At 39.1% G+C, this 15,316-nt stretch overlaps 2 protein-coding genes across 3 annotated transcripts in view; one reads left to right on the top strand and one right to left on the bottom strand.

Moving 5' to 3' along the window:
- Positions 1 to 1,803, top strand: part of LOC117391649 (cingulin-like protein 1) — a 33,499-nt gene extending 31,696 nt beyond the window's left edge. Inside the window, exons 17-18 of the mRNA XM_033989509.2 lie at positions 1,153 to 1,316; positions 1,402 to 1,803. Of these exons, the coding sequence (XP_033845400.1) occupies positions 1,153 to 1,316; positions 1,402 to 1,516 (279 nt within the window). The 3' untranslated portion in view covers positions 1,517 to 1,803. The remainder of the gene's footprint in view (positions 1 to 1,152; positions 1,317 to 1,401) is intronic.
- Positions 1,804 to 13,480: 11,677 nt separating this feature from the next.
- The window catches only part of LOC117391650 (transcription factor 4-like), a 49,706-nt gene continuing 47,870 nt past the window's right edge, over positions 13,481 to 15,316 (bottom strand). For both annotated transcript variants that reach the window (XM_033989510.2, XM_055231803.1), the window contains exons 11-13: positions 14,053 to 14,282; positions 13,805 to 13,948; positions 13,481 to 13,524 (exon numbers count right to left, since the gene is read on the bottom strand). In XM_033989510.2, the coding sequence (XP_033845401.1) occupies positions 13,809 to 13,948; positions 14,053 to 14,282 (370 nt within the window). In that variant the 3' untranslated portion in view covers positions 13,481 to 13,524; positions 13,805 to 13,808. The remainder of the gene's footprint in view (positions 13,525 to 13,804; positions 13,949 to 14,052; positions 14,283 to 15,316) is intronic.

Here is a 15,316-nt window from a genome sequence, read left to right as displayed (position 1 = left end):
TTGAAAACTTGAAAACTACTAAGCTACGGAAATGTCGACAGACTAATTAACCAGTATTGCTCCAGTATATGTGAATGAAATAAAACACATTTTTAAGGAAGTAACAGCATTTTAACATGGCTTAAAGCTCATAAGAGTCAGTTTTGCACAATGTAGGACCATTCAGAGTAGGGGTGGGAAGAGACACATTGGTCCATGAGAATAAGACAAGATGAGATTTTGACATATTTTATAGTAAATAAAATGTGTAGTTCAGTTCACAATTTTGGCCTCACCATTTCTGATTTCCTTTATTTCATATTTTTGCACTGAATGTAGTCAAGTCAAATGTATACATAAAGCACATTTACCACAGCTGCCCAAAGTGCTGTACACAGGCAATATAAAGTGCAATCTTATAAAACAAAACATGCAAAAACAAGATAGAACAATGCAAATATAATACAATACAGACAATAGCCAGCTCGTGTTAAAAGCCAGTGCAAACAAATGAGATTTCAACAAAGATTAAACAATATTTAAAGATTGGACTGTTCTAATACACAGAGGAAGATTGTTCCAGAGTCTGGGACCAGCTACAGCAAAAGCCCAGTTCTCTTTAGGTTTTACGTAGCTGGGACCCTGGAAAATCCAAAATCATCTGGTCTGCTGATCTCAACATTCTGAGAACATGAACAGACAAAAGCTCAGAAAGATGGGGAGGGGCCATTGAGACATTTAAAAACCATCATTAGAATCCTAAAGTCGATCCTCACAGGGAGCCAGTGCAGAAAGGCCAACACTGGAGAAAATGTGTTCAATATGCTCACAGGCACCAGGAAGTGCCTGTGAGCATATTGAACTTGTGTATATTTGAGCATTCTTTAATCATTTAATAATCATTTTATCTCTTGTAATGATGTTTACGATGACGTCAGCTCTCATTGGGCACCACAGTTTTCTAACACAGAAGTCAGAGTTGTTCCTTTTATTAAGTAGTTTTAGTTAAATATCGTGATTTAAAATGTCCAAATGATTGCATAACGATTCACGGGTGTCATAGATTATAACTATATAGCATACACAAGCACATTATGTCTTTTTTAAGAGCTTAAATAAACACTGTGTACCTATATTTATACCAACCGTTTCTGACTCATCTTGTGGCCATAGATGACACAGAGGATGCGGACTTTGAAGAAACAGTTGAATGAGGCTGAGGAGGAGGCCAGTCGAAAGGAAGCCCAGTGTCGCTTTGCTCAAAGAGAACTGGCAGAGGAGCGTGAGGCTCGAGAACGCCTACAGAGGCAACTTGTGGATCAACAACTTCAGGCCAAGTATGCTTTCACCATTTTTATTAAGCATGATTATTTTTCATTGTGTATTAATTCATTAATGCATATATTTATGTATGTAATATAGGCGTAAGGAGGCTCTAACCATGCGTCAAACACTGGACAACCTGAGAATGGACCTAAGCATTGATGATGAAGAGGAGGAAAACGAATCTAAAACAGAAACTGTTACCAAAGTTTAGAATGCGTGTATTTTAAAAGAATGCTGTGAAAAATGTATTTTACCCATTATGTCAGTAGACTGGGTTGTCTTCTTTAGTGAGTTTAGTTAAGACCATTCGTCAATTCAAGGACCAAAAGCCATATCCTATTACGAGCCTTTATTTGCAAGAGTTTATCATCTCACCTGAAACTCTACCTGATCCCATTGCAGACATTTTTGGCAAACTGGGGACACTTGTATTTGTGCTTGGGGGAGAGCAGGGGCTTTTTCAAAGGGATTTCAAATAAAACATGGTGATGTAAATAATGTTTGTGTTGTAGTTTGCGACTTTTTAATTCCAAGAGCAATTAAATTCAGTTGGTGTTCCAGGTTTTTAAGCGGAAGATATTTCAACTTCCAAAAGACATTGTCCATTTTTAAGAAAATGTAATTCAATACATATTTTTAGAGCCCAAATTTTCCACAGCAGTGTCCTTGCAGGGTTGGATACACATGCTTGATTTAACCAACAGAAAGTCAGAAAATCAAACATTGAAACATTGGTCAATAACTGACTGGTAGAATTGTCCCAGAACATCTCTTGTGCTTAGACCCCTCTCTCAGTGCAAAACAAGAAACCTCATGGAGAACCACAGTGAAGAAGAGATCCATGCCCATGGAGGGGCAGGCTGGTGATGGGTCCACTGACACACATCCATTTGCAGATAGTTCAAATGTGTAGTGCCACTGTTTACTCAAAACAGAGGGACAGAGGGGGGCTCATTCAGGAGAGGGAAGGGGTCATCCAGCCCGGTGAGGAAAGGGAAGGAAATGCTAACAGATGTAATGCATATCAGAGCATGGTATTAAAACACCAACAAGAACTTTTTGTCCAGTTGAGAGATTTTACTTTTGGCTTTTACTACAAACTGATGGATTTTACCTTATTTGTTTATGTAATAGAAAATGATGATACACTTAATATTTTAATTCAAATTTGTGGGTTTTACTATACAAATACAGAAATGTGGACCAGACTGTAGTTTCATTTTATTTTATATGCATATATATTACATACTTACCAATATTTTACTTTATTTTTTAAGCCTTTGCAAATTAACCTTGCATTTCCACCCAGGAAATTCTAAACTGTTGCTTGTTTGATGTTAGAAAGACTTTAGGTATTTAGATCTGGTGCCAGGTAATCTTTGAAAATGGCTCTCAAAAATAGGTCACCCAGTGTGGTTCCATTATGGAAAATGGAACATTCTGATTGCATCACATTTTAAAGGGTCTATATTATAATTAGATGTAAAATGGTTTTGGGGCACTGATAATTGTGGTACAATGATATACTAATATACACTGCCTGGCCAAAAAAAAGTTGGCACCAAAAAAAGAAAGGTCCCACACTCTAATATTTCGTTGGACCATCTTTAGCTTTGATTACGGCATGCATTTGCTGTGGCATTTTTCCAATAAGCTTCTGCAATGTCACAAGATTCATTTCCATCCAGTGTTGCATTAATATTTCACCAAGATCTTGCAATGATGATGGTTGAGTCTGACCTCTGCACAAACTCTTCTCTAGCACATCCCAAAGATTCTCAATGGGCTTAAGGTCTGGACTCTGTGGTGGACAATCCATGTGTGAAAATAATGTCTCATGCTCCTGAACCACTCTTTCACAATTTAAGCCCAATGAATCCTGGCCTTTTCATCTTGGAATATTTCTGTGTCATCAGGGAAGAAAAAAATCCATTGATGGAATAACCTGGTCATTCAGTATAATCAGGTAGTCAGCTGACCTCAAGAAAGATAATCGCCCATGCAGTAATTATCCAATAGGAGGCTCGTACCTATTTGCTTAGTTAAATCCGGGTGGCGACTGTGTTTTTGGTCAGGCAGTGTATTTTGCTTTTAAAATATGATTCCCTGGGCATTTGTTATTGTTGTGAGCAGAATATTGTGTAACTATTTTAATGATCTACTAAAGAGCAATATAAATATAATATAAATATAACACACCTAGACTTTTTACAGCCTTCTATTTTCATGTTTATCCTAATGCCAACACAGTGTACAGTGCCATGTGCAGTAGTTTTCCATCTATTATTACTCCCAGGAGCTTCATTATACAAAGGAGGGTAAACGGCAGGTTAAGACAAGCAATGAAGCATAACTTCAACTTTACTTTACTCTTTGAGACATGGTGTTTTATTGGTAAGATTAAAACAAGTGTTGTGTAAATCACACAGCTGAGCTGAGACCACTCCCAGGTTTTTGTCTGCTTGAGCTTAGAGCTAAGACTACTGCCAGGTTTTTGTTTCCTAGTACTGAAACCACTTCCAGGTCAACGTCTCCTAGATCTGAGATCACTCTCACGTTTATGTCTCCTAGAGCTGAGACCACTTCCAGGTTTATGTGTCCCACTTCCAGGTTTATGTCTAGAGTTGAAACCACTCCCAGGTTCAAAGTCTCCTAGAGCTGAGACCACTTCCAGTTTTAAGTCTCCGAGATCTTAGATCACTTCTAGATTTAAGTCTCTTAGAGCTGAGACCACTTCCAAGTTTATTTCTCCCAGTGTTGAGGCCACTCCCAGGTTTATGTCTCTCAGAGCTGAGACCACTTCCATGTTTATGTCTCCTAGAGCTGAGACTACTCTCAGCTTTATGTCTCCACATGCTGAGACCACTCCCATGTTAAATGTTTTGTATTTATAAAGTTTGGGGGCAAGTCTGTGAGGTGATTTGAAAATTATACATCATTGTTGTTGTTTTTGTTTTTTGTTTTTGTTTTTTTGCTTTTTGGTCAATAATTATGATTTGGAAATCTGGTAAGTTTGCATTTGTTCTTATATACTGATGCCTTCACCACCTTCACATTATGCCCACCACTTGGTTATGCCGCTCCATGTGTGCTTTTCATGCCAGCATCTTACACGCTGCAGTTATATGCCGGACTGTCTCAGAGGCCTCTTTATGTGCTGGTCTGTCTCAGGGGCCTCTTTATATGCCAGACTGTCTCAGGGGCCTCTTTATGTACTGGTCTGTCTCAGGGGCCTCTTTGCACAGCCTACACCTTGGGTCTTGTTTGCTGGGGTAGATCTGATCCTTTATTGCCCTGACATTCAAGGCCTGCTTCTTTGAAACATCGTCCACAAATTAAAATATTATTCACGTGTCTATTTTGACCAATCACACACGTACAACGAAATCACAATTTTGTATTTTTTTGTTCTAAAATTCTCTCAGATATAACATAAATATTAGCATCCTATCAGATGTGGTGTTATCTTGTGGTCAAACAAATTTGTTATAAAATTAAATTTTATAGCAAGTTGAGTTCTAAAAATGGCTGGATCTGGGTAAATTTGTCCTCTGGATTTGATCCATCCTTCAGTGCCACTGGCACAACCTGTCGGGAGCAATGGGCACTGCAGAGATGCATCTCTAGATCTTGAGCTAGGACTTCCTCAGCTGGAGGAGCAAAATATGAAAATTTTAATTAACCACAGGACACACACACACAATGTGTAATTATTGATTTTAACAGTATATTATGCTTGGGGTCCAAATATTGGGTCAAATTCGGTGTAAAACCTGGCATGCAAAACTAAAGATTCACTTAAATATGTTTAATTCACATATATTTAAAATGAATGTGCATTGAGGTGTCTCTGCATCTGTACATATTGGACATTGCTTCCTATGTTTTATTAAATACCAGAGATGTAATCATGACTTTGATGCATGGTCAGAACTGAGAACTAGTGATCAGAAGTGGGTACTTACTCATTTACTCAGTTACATTTACTTGAGTAACTTTTTAAAGAACTTTCCTATCAGCATAATTTTAGTCCTACCTGAGTTTTATTGAAGTAACAGTACTATTACTGTGTCAGTCTAGAAGTGCTTTATGTTGATTTGAGTTGTTTGTGTCTTGCACCTCTCCTTCAGATTTAGTTTTTCTCATTTTGTTCTGTCCTTTAAGCACCTAATTTTGTGCATTATGAATAATATTTTGTCCTTCCATTTTAAACTTTAAATATAAATTAGATGTTACAGTTACTCAGTAGTACTCAGTTACATTTAGTTGAGTAACTATGAGTAAGTCTACAAGTAACAAAAGCATTATTGAACTCCTCCCTCAGATATGATATAGTTTGTCTCATTTTTGTGTGTATCCTTCAAAAATACCAGATTTTGCACATTGTATAATTAGAATAATTATTATTATTAACTTCAAATTAGAAATCAGATGTTATGTACCAGCAGTTACTCTTACTTTAGAAGTTTTCCTAAATACCTTTTTACTTGAGCAATTTCTTGTACCACTACTTCTGTACTTCTCCTACCAAACTAAATAATAATCAGTAAAAAAAAAAAAAAAAAAAAAAAAAAATACACAAACAAAAAAATCGTAACATGCCTAGGCACATGAATATGATAACCTATCAGATTTGTATCTGATTTTGTTTTCACAGAAATTTATTATGAAATTCAGTTTCATACCAACTATAGTCAGTTGGAATTCAAAATGGCTGAGTCTATGGCAGGGTTGTCCCATCTTTTTTTTCACAAACGGCCACAATGAATCATTCACTATGCCAGAGCCACAATTTTAATAAGGCTTGGAACATTTAAGTATCTACCACAATGTTACTGAGTTTATAGTGGTACAATTTGTAAAATGTTCAGTAAAAAGTACCTATCATCAAAAACTTTTTTTTTTAACTTTACTTGGAACCACTACTTTACATTTCTAGTTGAGTAATAATATTTTGAAATATTGTAATTCTTACTTGAGCACAATTCTTAGCTCTACACACCTCTGCAAGTGATAGAGAAACAAGAAGCACCAATAGCACCATCACCTTGTTTGCAATAAAAGTAAAAATGACAGGAGGCTGTGAGGTTTGAATGAAGACATTTTCCTTTTGAAACCAAACAGAAAGCACACTGTTTGTCCAACACATACACTGGATTCTCAAAGGCATGAGCAAAATTACAAGGAAAAAAGAACAACATTATACATGTAAAAATAGAAATTTTACATACACCATTTTGGAGATCACTTACTTTATTGATTGCATACAGTTGTCTAAAAAGCGTGTAGTCAAACTGTTCTGTTGAACCCTGCCCAAGGAGCTGCATGTCCAGGTGCGATGCTCTAGAACTCTACATGAATATAAAATCAATGTGGAATTGTTTTAGCATTTCTCAAACTGCCTCATGATGACTGATATGGGTGCATACAACATAGAAATAAACACCAATGTCATAATAACACTTCTAATAATTCATAGGAAAAAAGCATAAAAGATGATCTTACAAAGTACTAGCACATAGATGCACTGAGGACTACAGTGGACTGGCTCACAGGAAAGTCAATTCGGCCAGGATCATCAGCTGAAAGGAGGAATGTTCGCCATGGGAACTGGAAAGAAAAGTGGGAATCATTTGGGAAGACTACCATGACAGGACAGAGCATATGAACTGTAAAAGAATTGTCCCAAGACACTTCCAGGACTTTTTCTGCCTCCTCAACCTTCCATTCTAACCCTCCCAAAGGTGTCCCAAAGTATTGAAAGCCAACTTGTTTAAAAAAAAAAAAAAGTGAATACACAAATGTTTGAGCTTGTTAGCATTAAACAGGCTTGGATCATTGCACTAAAACATTATTAAATGGCAGTATATTTAAGTTTCACTGTGCACATGATAATAGGCTTCTTTGAATAAACTTTGAATAAATGTCACACAGGGCTCATGAGCAACAAAGCTAACATCATTTCCACTGTGAAAAATCAATGTTTAAAGGGTCAGATAGGGCCAAATATCTTATGCTTGACTAGGGGAAATACTGTGTCTCCCCCACCAATGTATTTTATTTTTTTCCTCTTTAACTTTTTGTCATAAACTGCCACTTCACTGTAAAACTACTATAATATTTGGCTCAGGAATTCTCCTACCAAACTAAATAATTTAAAAAATCATAAAAAAACAAACATATGCACTTCAAAGATCATCTATTAATAGGAAAAAAAATAAATAAACTTTGATCAAAGACAACAACAGGAGTGTACACCATTAAAACAAGCACATGCCAGAGTTCAGCAGAAACAAAAAGCACACTCCTCCAAGAGCGCAAGGACAGAACAGAACCATGGCAACTGTTGATGCCCACAAGAGGGCACTGTCTACTTACAAGCATATACAACATGAAATGCAAATTTGCCTTGCCCCTCTTCTTTTTATTACAAACATTGGATTCATCTTTATATTATTGTTCCCAAGTCTTGTAAAAAACCCACCTGCATAGAACCGAATGACAAAACAAGAGCATTGCATTTCTCTAAGAACAGGTCATGTCCTTCTCTGGCAAATGATACTCTGAAAGGCACATCGGTAAGAGATGTTGGGTGTCTGTGGGACTGTCAACAAACAAACGTGAGGTTGACTTTTCTTATTTACCCTTACTAATTTTTAAGCGGGACTAAACTCTAAAAAATAAAATTCTGATTCTGAATTTGTGCGTTTTTGTAATAACAATAATAATTTAAGTTAATAGAGGCCCTTTTCCCCCTTACTACTGCGGGGTAAATGCCACCGCAAAGAACTGGCGTATCATCATTTTGCCTTTCTTGCCTGCCTCACCCCTCCTCGGAAAGTTGGTGTATATACATTACAACTTAATAAATTGCCAATTTAAGAGAACAGTTGTAGACATCGTCACAGCCGCACAGTTGGACATGTTCTTAGAGGTATGTACTTTTTTTGTTTAGTATGATTTTAAGGAGAATATGTGTGTCTATTTTTAGCTAATAACATTTTTTCTCATCCCATAAAAAAAAAAGCAAGGTGGCATTGTAGAGCAATTTCACATCATAGTTATATAAATAGTATCAATGGATTCAGTTCATCAATGTGCACAAATACTATACATACTATACATATATGAGGATTCTGTGCAGTATCTTTGCTGTTCCTAGTACTACACTTTTCTGGACTGAGATGTCTGATGTTTTTCCTGGGATCTGCTGTAGCCACTCCTCCAGTTTGGGGGTCACTGCCCCGAGTGCTCCGATCACCACGGGCACCACTGATACCTCCACCAGCTCTTTTCTGAGCCCGTGGTATTTCTCTAGTTTCTCATGTTCCTTTTTCCTGATGTTCCATCACTTGGTACTGCAATGCCCACCATAACGGCTTTGCTCTGTTGTTTATTCACCACCACAATGTCCGGTTGGTTCACCATCACCATTCTGTCAGTCTGTTTCTGGAAATCCCACAGGATCTTGGCTCGATCATTCTCCACTACCTTTGGAGGTGTTTCCCACCTTGACCATGGCGTTTCCAGTCCGTACTCTGCACAGATGTTTCTGTACACTATGCCCGCCACTTGGTTATATCGCTCCATGTATGCTTTCCCTGCAGCATCTTACACCCTGCAGTTATGTGCTGGATTATCTCAGGGGCCTCTTTGCACAGCCTACACCTTGGGTCTTGACTGGTGTGGTAGATCTGGGCCTCTATTGCTCGGGTGCTCAAGGCCTGTTCCTGTGCAGCCAGGATGAGTGCCTCTGTGCTGTCCTTCAGTCCAGCTTTCTCAAGCCATTGGTAGGATTTCTTGATATCAACAATTTCAGTTATGTTACAGTGGTACATCCCGTGCAGGGGCTTGTCCTTCCATGATGGTTCCTCCAGCACCTCTTCCTCTGCGCTCCACTGTCTGAGACATTCACTGAGCACATCATCTGTTGGGGCCTTGTCCTTGATGTACGTATGGATCTTGGATGTTTCATCCTGAACTGTGGGTCTCACACTCACTAGTCCTCTGCCTCCTTCCTTATGGCTCTTGTACAGGCTCAGGGTGCTGGATTTGGGATGGAACCCACCATGCATGGTCAGGAGCTTTCAGGTCTTAATATCTGTGGTCTGTATCTCCTCCTTTGGTCAGCTTATGATTCCTGCTGGGTATCTGATTACTGGCAGGGCATAGCTGTTTATTGCCTGTGTCTTGTTCTTGCCATTGAGCTGACTCCTTAGGACTTGGCTTACTCGTCTAAGGTACTTGGCTGTGACTGCTTTCCTTGTTTCCTCTTCAAGGTTGCCATTTGTTTGTGGGATATCAAGGTACTTGTAACTGTTCTCAATGTCTGCTATTGTCCCTTCTGGGAGGGAGACCCCTTCTGTGTGGACTACCTTCCCTCTCTTTGTCACTATCTGGCTAGACTTCTCAAGCCCGAATGACATTCCACTGTCTGCTGTAGATCCTGGTGGTGTGGATCAGTGAGTCGATGTCTCGCTCATTCTTAGAGTACAGCTTGATGTCATCCATGTAGAGGAGGTGACTGATGGTGGCCCCATTCCTGAGTCGATATCGATAACCAGTGTTGTTAATTTGGCTGAGGGAGTTCAGACTTAGAACAGCAGTGGGGACAGTGTGTCTCCTTGTCACATGTGTCACGTTTGATGGTCACTTGTGCCTGCCACAAGGGTGGTTTTCCACAACCTCATCGAGTTTGCAATAAAGGCTCTTAGAGTCCTGTTGATGTTGTACAGCTCCAGGCATTCACTGATCCATGTGTGTGGCATTGAGTTGTAGGCTTTCTTTTAATCAATCCTGGTAGTGCACAGGTTGGTCAGACGGGTTCTGCAGTCTTGGGCGACTGTTTGTTCTACCAAGAGCTGGTGTTTGGCTCCCCTGGTATCTTTGCCGATGCCCTTCTGTACTGTGCTCATGTATTGATCCATGTGCCCACTTATCTTAGCTGCGATGATGCCTGGCATGAGCTTCCATGTTGTCGAGAGACAGATTATTGGCCGATAGTTGGATGGTACTGTGCCCTTTGAGGGATCCTTCTGAATCAGGATTGTATGCCCTTCAGTTAGCCATTCAGGGTGAGTCCCACCCATTAGCAGCTAGTTTATTTGTGCTGCCAGGCGCTCATGGAGAGCAGTGAGCTCCCATATACCTTTCCAGTACTATATCAGTACTATATATATATATATATATATATATATATATATATATATATATATATATATATATATATATATATATATATATATATATATATATATATATATATATATATATATATATATAATGTTGTAAGCAATTACAAAACACATATTCTCCTTAAAATCACACTGAACAAAAAAGTATATATATAATGGCCACATCTTTCAAAGATTATCACACCCACAATTTACAATATATATTTGGACATGAACCTGACTGACTTTGCCACATTGTTCCCCATCACAGAGAAGGTCTCAGTTTTTCATAAGTTCATGACAAATAGGCTTTCATGCAAAAGTGGCTGCATGCTCTAGGCAGGGGGAGCAGACAGCTAAAGAGAAGAGAAGGATGGAGTGCGGGCAGGCGTGGCCCTATCAAGAACTTCAGAGTGACATGAAGGTATTGATTGCGGTGTGTGAGGAGCTAATAGAGCTGTTGTAGGTTGATAAAGGATGTGTGTGTGCGATAATGGGGACTGCTGAGTTTTGAACTCAGCAGTCCCCATTAAGTTAACTAATATTTTGAGGCAGACCAAACAGAGGGGAGTCGCAGTAATCCAGACTGGAAGTGACAACGCTGTGAACAAGAACAGCAGTAGACTGTGGAGTAAAGTGAAGGATGGAGAGGGTGGATGTCGCAGAGGTAAAAGTATGATTATATGATATATATGAGGTGAAGGAGAGGGTGCTGTTGAGGATGACACCAAGAACAGTTTTATTGCTGTTGAGTTTGAGAAAGTTTGAGGTGTATCAGGATTTAACTTCACCATGATAGTTGAGTAAGTCGTAGAGTGTAGTTTGTTGGAGAGACAGAGCTGGGTGTCATTCACATAGCAGGGGAAGTGGATATGGTGCCTCTGGAAAAGGGGGGAGGGGGAAAGTAGATGATGAATGGGAGCAAACTAAGGACAGAACCCTCCGGAACACCTGTGGTGAGAGATTGATTTGGAGAGGTGAAAGATCTGAGTTGAATGAACTGAAGGCAGTGGGATATGCGAGTGAAGCCAGGGGAGGGCAGTGCCAGTGATGTAGATAAAACAATGGAGGCAGTACAGTTTAAAGAAGTATCTGAGGTCCCAACTTTCACTTGTGCACACCTCATTCCTCATAGTTTTGCCAGATGCTTAAAATAATTGTATGGGGCTTAATAAACCTGTCCTCATGCATACAAGGTGCCAATCAGATTTCTGTCTCCAACTGAGAATCACATACTGGAAAATACATAATAATAAAAGAGCATATTTCCGTTAAGGATTACAAGGGTAAACACAACCTAAAAAGCCTCGCTCCACTTGAGATGCATACACTGACAATTTCAGTGACATATATTGTCTGACCACTCCCAAGAGGGACAGGGCAGCAACAGTAGCAGTGAGTACAGAGTACACTCAAATCACAGTTACTAGTGACTTCGTTCCACTAAGGATGAACTATTCAGGAGCCTGAACTGTGTTAGGGGCTGCAGGTTTGTCTTGTTCTTTCCCTGTTAATAGCAAAAGACAAAGTTTAAATCTGTCAACTGGACAAATTGTCCAGAGTGAAGACGTTTCGCTTCTCATCTTCAGTTCTGGTCAGATTGCTGGTGGCCACTGCCTTATGAGGCAGTCTTTTGCAAAGGATCAGACCAGGACGACTGAGGGAGTATAAGACTTTCCCTGTTAAGCAGATATTTACTAGATAATAATAACTATACATAATCAGCCTTAATAAAGCATGAGGAAAGACTTCATTTATAATGAAAATTTGTTTGTTAATGAACACCCTTACTCCTAACCCCATGCCCTTAGCCTCACTGCATCAACCAAAAAATAGAGATATATTTAATGACAGGTGTGTTTATTGCATTAACAACATTGAACAACATGCACCCTTGCTGTGATAAGGTTTGTCTCAAGGCCTGACTTGTAACTGTTCTGGTTTTCCATCTGCTTGTCTCCATGGAGATGTTCTTTCTTTACTTGAACATTTGACAGAATGGCATAAAAAGAATCAATCTCAAAAGAGACATGCAGGAGACATGCCTACCACCAGTAATCTTGCGTGTTGCTTCTTTAAGTTACTAAGTCTGACTCTTAATAAACCTCTTCAAATGTTATTAAAGATAATTTAGCCTGTAGTTATTATAAAGTGTAACCAAACATTATGTTAATCTTATTCTCAATTGACTGGAACATGATTGCCATATACATAAACCCAGAGAACCCAACACCTCAAATGAACCAAACAAATAGGCTTTCATTATAAGCAGGAGGCCCCTGATCATTTACAGATAATCAAAAAGCATAATCATTATCATATGGAATGAATTATTTAGGCAGATTGGCAGCTGGTTCAGGACAGGGTATTCAATGAAACAGGCATTAATCTGAAGAATATTCAATCGGACTGACAATGCCTTCACTCCCAATGCTTAGCACACGTTGGTGAAATGACTACATCTCTGTAGGACTATGTGGCCTTGGGAATGCGTGATGTCTCCAGTCTTCTGTAGACCTTGGGTAGTGAAGCTGCTATCAAATGTTTCCTTCATAAATTTTGCTGTAATATGTGCATTGTTGGTTTGTGTTTTTGTTCCTTCCGGTGGCATCCAAGAGGACTTGAGGCACAGCTTCTTCCACAGTGTTGATAAACTGCTGTTCAGTCGTTGGTCTTTTTGCTTTTTTTTTTTTTTTTTTTTTTTTTTTTTACAAAGGAATCCTTCAAACACTGATATGTTTTTTTTTCCCATTAGTAAATTATCCCATGAGTTCATTTAATGTGTGCCCTTTGCACCTTTTAGACCATTTTATCTTCTTATATATATATATATATGTATATATATATATATATGTATATTTATATTTATACAGCATATTTTATACATTTATAAAAAAAAACACTTTTGTTTTTAAAAGTGGGAATGTTGATAAAATGCAAAGTAAGATTCCTGTTACAAAGGTATCCACAAGTGAATCCAGAGTTTCAGTTGTAGAAGATGACTAAAGGTCGAGAAAGTAGTCTTCTGCAGCCTGGCTCCTTGAACCTGTAGGCAGAACACACTATCACTCGACGTTCAACAGAGAACACAGAGTCATACAAAGTTCTACAGAGAACACACAACATTCTATAGAGAACATACAGCCATACAGCATTCTACAGAAAACACAGTCACACAACATTCTTCAGAGAAAACACAGTCACACGACGTGCTGCAGTAGGGCTAAGAATGTAAACATAAGGCAACCTCTGTTGTGTTACTCAAGTATTTGAAAGTTTTTTTTTTTGCAAATGGTCAAATTGAAAGTAGCGTGCAGTGCTCTAACCATTTTACATATGTCCCATGGAGCCGTCTGAGCCCATGGGATGGTGTGTGGGTGCCAGAGACAGTGGAGGCCCTTCTGTTGCCACAGTAACCTTCTCCTCTTCACGCCGTTTTAAGCACGCTGCCTTTGGATTCAGATTTCTCTCTGCACAGATACGCAAAAATATTAACAGAAATATTAACTTGAACCAACACCCTGGCAGATCACCACAGTGTGCATTCAATTGAAAAGTGACAGTGCAGCCTGACCTCGGACTTGTTGCTCCAGGCTGAGGATGACTGCCACGGCCTGATGAAGGATGAGCAGCTTAGTTTGGGGTTTGTCGCTCTTCAAATGCAGCTGGACCATTCGGCCCAGCTCCTTGAAGGCCTCGTTAATGTCGCGCACTCGCAGACGCTCCCGGGCGTTATTGGCCATCCTTCGCTCCCGCTCACGCTCCATCTTCTGCTCCGGTGTGAGGTCTTCATCATCATTGTTGCTATGGTAACCAAAGGATAAGCAAAAACAGGTTACACATTTTCCAAGTGAGAAGCACCAGTGAGAAATAAAGGAAAAGCTCAGCACACCCGGGCAATCAAAGAAATAGGCTGAATTCATGATAATATAGAATATAGAGAGAGGGACAATGACTATTTGGGTACTCTCTTTTCTATGAACAAAATCTACAAATACACCACACACATGCTGATCAATTTTGTTAGAGCTTGGGTCCAGAAATTTGCCGTATTAATCTTGCTGCTAAAAGTCCCTTCAATTGACAACAGTCATGCTTTTGTTTTTGTCCAAAAAAAGCAATATTAATGCTAAAATGGGTAAATCATTGTCATTGTGTCAGTTAAACTGTAAATTTGAGTTCAGTTTTAAACTCTGCTCCTGATGTCATGAGGCTTTTCCTTGAACATATTTAAGATTGGCCCAATTGTTGTGTAAGAAGAAGCCAAGAATGAACCCCACCACCACATTTGGGGAAAATTTAGCTCCTCCTCAACACAACTGCAGAGTCCATCAGAGCGATCACAGCGGCTCCATAGGGCCTGGACACACTACAGGCATCGTTTAAATGTATGTACAAATTGCAAAAGGGAGTGGGCTTTGATGATGCACACAGCTGGTTTGATGCATTACTTACACTTACAATTCGATGCATTAAAATAAATAAATACATAATATACATTTTTGAAAATTTAACACACTTAGTACACACACACAGGCATACTGTAAATCAATATATTTTTGGTAAATTTATGAGAGCTTTCAAGAGTACATGGCCTCATGTTCACTCTTTTATAGAATGTTATTGGACACATCTGCATTTTTCTCAGTAAATATACTGACCGCAAATGCAAATTGATAAAACCACTGAATTACATATGTACTAATAATGTGAAGCGTCGGCAGTGATGCGGTTGCTGTATCGGTCCGTTGTGGTAAAGAAAGAGCTGAACCCAAAAGCAAAGCTCTCGATTTACCGGTCAATCTACGTTCCTACCCTCACCTATGGTCATGAGCTCT

The sequence above is a fragment of the Periophthalmus magnuspinnatus genome, chromosome 23 (assembly GCF_009829125.3).
Source record: "Periophthalmus magnuspinnatus isolate fPerMag1 chromosome 23, fPerMag1.2.pri, whole genome shotgun sequence".
Classification (NCBI taxonomy): domain Eukaryota; kingdom Metazoa; phylum Chordata; class Actinopteri; order Gobiiformes; family Gobiidae; genus Periophthalmus; species Periophthalmus magnuspinnatus.
The sequence above is the reverse complement of the archived record's forward strand: the minus strand, read 5'-3'. Positions and strand labels throughout refer to the sequence as shown.